Source organism: Macadamia integrifolia, chromosome 2 (assembly GCF_013358625.1).
Source record: "Macadamia integrifolia cultivar HAES 741 chromosome 2, SCU_Mint_v3, whole genome shotgun sequence".
Taxonomy (NCBI): domain Eukaryota; kingdom Viridiplantae; phylum Streptophyta; class Magnoliopsida; order Proteales; family Proteaceae; genus Macadamia; species Macadamia integrifolia.
This window is the reverse complement of record NC_056558.1, coordinates 33,074,742-33,079,292: the sequence shown is the minus strand read 5'-3', so window position 1 is coordinate 33,079,292 and position 4,551 is coordinate 33,074,742. Positions and strand designations below refer to the sequence as shown.

The 4,551-nt window shown below is 44.1% G+C and overlaps 1 protein-coding gene across 1 annotated transcript; it reads right to left on the bottom strand.

The window, feature by feature from the left end:
- Positions 1-999: 999 nt before the first annotated feature.
- LOC122059936 (WD repeat-containing protein 11-like) lies at positions 1,000-2,393 on the bottom strand (the record flags this gene model as incomplete). The annotated part of the gene is given in 1 exon segment (XM_042623025.1): positions 1,000-2,393. A coding segment is annotated over 1 exon segment (977 nt), but the record flags the coding sequence as incomplete, so codon positions are not given.
- Positions 2,394-4,551: the final 2,158 nt, after the last annotated feature.

Below are 4,551 nucleotides of genomic sequence, written 5' to 3'. Positions count from 1 at the left end.
CCAAGATGGGATCTCTCAACCCAAAAATCATCCAGTGCAAGCCCACTCAAGCAACAGAGACCCAGTGTCCAGGTTTGTCATCAGACCCAAATATTCTCTCCCATAAAAGAAACTCCTATTGAATTTTGATTTCTTTCGTATCAGATACCCCAAGTAAATACACATAGGATTATTCTCCAAAGACACCTCTCCCAAGGTCCAAAATTCTCTTAGGTCATGAAGTCAACCTGTGTTCATATATCCAGAGGGAAGACTAAACTAACTCCAAGGAAAAACAAGCATAACAGCTGCCTGATACTCTTGCAAAGTTCAAACTGAACCAAAAAAAAAAATAGGGCCCACTTTCCTCCTCACACATGCAACAGGTACTGCCAGGCCATTACTTCAAGTTGGTCTGATCAATTCTACACCTAGTGTAACCACCCAAGAGAAGTCTCCAATACTTTCCTCGAAAAGACTAATCCCTTGCCCATAATATTGCCGTAGGAATTTACCATGAAAGCCAGTTAAATCCATTCACCCACATTATTGCATCTAGATTCTGAACCCACAGGACCAAAATTTTAGGCAGGTAACATTTTCAAGTGGTTAATTTCTCCTCCAGCAAGTATCTACTACACAGAGGAGTCCAGACCAAACTCCCATCTTTAACTGTGAATGATTGATACATTTTCATATCCTTCTTAATAAATAGAAATCCCTCCATCTGGCATTCATCCTTCCAAAACATGACTTTTGCCAATTAGAGGTAGCCTGGTGGAGATGAACATTAAAACAATGTTCTAATTGATAATCGAAAGAAGTGGAACTTAGATACCATGTTTCAATCATATAGAAGACTGCAGAGAAAATGTATGTGTTCCTACATGAAAACCTTTCGTGCAACCTCTTGCGCATTTTAATCAATGCACTGTAAGAGGGAGTAGTAACGACCATCTTTAGTCTAAACTAAAAATTCCCAAGTATTAACAAGAATGATGCAAGTCCAAGCGTACTTACTCTTTCCGCTTCCAGGTGCTGAGGTTTCCATCAAGATGAGCACAGTAGAGCACGTCATTGTCCGGATCAGGCAACACATCCAGAAACTTGCTGAAGCCCCGGGGGAGCCCAGCCGTTGAAAGCGAGGTCTCGTATTGCAAATCGAACACAACGAGCTCTTTGGGGAAAGTAACAAAAAGAATGTATTTCCACTGCGGTGAGAAGCTAAACCTCGCGACAGACAGAGGAAACACCGAAAGCGCTGGGGCAGTAGAACCAGAAGCAGCGTCTCGCTCAAACTTTTGCAACTCACTAGAGTCACTAGCAGTCGGGATCCGGTGCTCCTTGATAGTAACATCGTCGTCACCGTCCCCAAGGACCATAACAGACAGCAAGAACCCCTTGAGCCCCAATGCACAGAAATGCCTAGAATCGAAGGGATCACGGCGAATGCAGGACAATAATTCGAGGGAGGCGTCGTATTTCCAGATGCAGCGAGAGGTGTTGATGTTCCAGAGGGCAAGGAGAGAAGGGCCTTTAAGGGAGGCTAGGATCCATGAATCGGCACGAGAGCGGACCCAACAGAGATCTTGAACGCCGAGCTTGGATCTTTCGGAGGGAGGATCGAATTCCATCCAGAGGAGGATGAGGCGGAGGCGGAAGTCCCAGAGAGCGATACGACCCTGGCAGTCTCCAACAGCAAGGAGGAGGTGGGAATTGGAGGGTTCTTGTGTAAGAATGTCGCGGCGTGGAGGCTGAGGGGTCCAGCGGACGGAGGTGACGAAGGGGGCGAGAGCGGTAGGGGAGTTAGAGGGGGCGGGCATTGGGAGGACGCAGAGAAGCTGCATGGATCGAGCGTCAACGACTGCGACGCTGCTTCCAGCGCCATAAGCAAGGAGGCCGCTTGTGTTGCAGTCTGCAGATCCGCCATTGTTGCGGCTTGGTGGACCTGGGAGAGTAAAGTCCCAGGAGTCTTGAGGGGAGCGAGTGACGGACATTGTTTCATGCGTTTACAAAGCTTTACAGGCAATGGTAACGAGATGATTAATAGATAAGCAGGAAGGCCATCGCCATGTTCCGTTAATCCTTTTGACTTTGATGGATTGCTTGATTTTATAGGGTTTTACTGACAATTCTTTTTCGTCTTCGACCTACCGTTGCTTTGTACCCGCCATTTCCTGAGGCTAGTTTGCTGACAATTCTTCGACATCGAGATCGTAGCAGTCTTTTCTCATCTTGGCGTGGTGTGCGTGGCGTGGTGGCGAGGCGCCTTCGCAAGGTGCGACTCCTTCCATCATTGCTGCCTCTGGGAATCTTAGACGGATCAAAGGTGGGGGCGCGTGTCCGGGACGCTGGACCGAAGTCCAAGCCGGCTGGGTACGTGTGTTCAACTATTTTTTTCCTCTCATCAGCGTATGTGGTTTTTTTTTTTTCTGGTAAAAAGCGTACGTGGGTTCAACACCTTTACTTGACTGACGACCTTTTGTCAAATCACGGGGCTGGTTGCCTGTTGTTTATTAATTTTTTTCTTTTTTTTTGGTTAATTATATATTAGAAAAGAAAATTACAAAGTGGGTGTGATAGACACCACCCGAATCAGCAGCAAGCAGAGAGGAAATAAAGGGCGGAGATTTATCACACCAAAGCACAAAACAGACGGTTCCATACCCTGAACGCAGCGAGGGCATCAGCAACCGAATTAACTCGTCTATACACATGCTTGAGAGATACAGACAAAAAGCGGGATATTAAACAATGATAGTCATGGATGATCGGTTGAATTTGCCAAGGAATAGAGATAGCATGGTCCATGATAGAGTTGATAACAATTAGACTGTCTCCTTCGATCTCAACGTGGGAGAATCCTTTTGAAGAGGCGATAACTAAAGCTTGACGAACTGCGACGGCTTCAGCCACATAAAAATACTGGCGACCAACGTAGTCGGCAAAACCTGCAATAAAATGTCCTGAAGTGTCTCGAAAGACTCCACATATACCAACTAGCCCAGGGGACCCAATTGCAGAGCATCCACATTGATTTTGATGTGATTAGAAGACGGAGGCCGCCACACAATATCTGTGCGAAAATAAACTCGAGAAGTAGAGGAGATCGGCCCAAAGTACTCCTTCGCAAAATGAGTAGTTGTTTAGGCCACCCAAAGAGCAGATCGAATCGAGTTTCCGAACAGGGCACTGTTGAATGCCAACCATATCTGCCAAACAGTAGCACCAAATAATGCTTGACGCCATTGATGTGGGGAAGTAGAGAGTGTACCCCTAGTCATAAGGATATTAGTACACCAATCTGAGAATGATGATGATGTAGTTGAAGAATCGATCTGAAATCCAAGGGTCCTCCATATTGAAGATGAGTATTGGCAAAACACGAAGAGATGGTCTGTTGTAATTTGTGAATTGCAAAAAGGGCAAAGAGAATTAATATGGAAATCCCATCCAGACAAAAGACCTGGGTGTGGAACTCTTAAAAGGAGTTTCCAAATGAGGTGTTTAACTTTGGGGGCAACTCTTAAATGCCAGACTTTTTGCCAAATGGGATTGATGTGCGATGTATCCAGCCTAAGAGAGGCAATAAGCAGATGACACGGAAAAGAGACCATTGGATGTGGGTTGCCATATATACTTATCTTCTATATCAAAAACAGGTATGGGAATTGAGAGAATAGCTTCCACGATATTCAGAGGCCACCAAAAATAAATGAGATCAGTCTTCCATGTTTTGGTTTGAGCATCTATATGATCTTCCACTCTAGTAGGTGCACCTGGGAGAAGAGGTTAAGGAGCTGTTGATGGTCTGAATCCCGGAATCCATGGATCTCTCCAAGGATTGACAGTGCAGCCATGACCAATACGGATAAATAATCCTTGTAGGAGAAGGTCTCTTGAACGACAAATAAACTTTCAACCCCAAGAAGAATTAGGAGGGCAATTTCAGCATTGAAGATGAATTTTTTAAAGAAAGTGTTCTCCATGTAAAAATACCACAAAAATCCAATCTTTCCAATGGTTATGATTTCATCATTGAAAAGGTATAGGGGCATTTTGGTCTTTTTACAGGGCTAAATCAGATGATTGAGTCTTCTAAAAAGTCATAGAGCATCCAGTTACGGTTCTAACGCACTTCGTTTCATCTCGATTGGATATCGTATGAAAAAGTTATAAGTGTTTTCGTAACGCCGGTTTGAAAATTCAAATCGAAAATTCATCCGTATGCTCTCGGTGTTGGGTGGATTTTTTGGAATTTATTTTTGAAATTTGAAGGGCTTTTATGAATTTTGAGATTTTGAAGGTCTTAGTTGATAAGGGGTGTTTAGCACTATAAATATGAAGGCAGGGGCTTATGTGTATATAAGAGAATCAAAAGGATCCTTAATAAACGGTTCAGATTGAGCCACGTTGGTCAGATTCAGATCTGATGGTTCATGTAAGAGATTGCATTGAAGACGCTTACCCAAGGCTTGTCATTAGTGGAGTGTATTAGATATGATGGTGTGGCGCCTCACCATATTGAGTTTTGATTGTGTATAGCATGTGCATAGAATCTATAAAGAGATT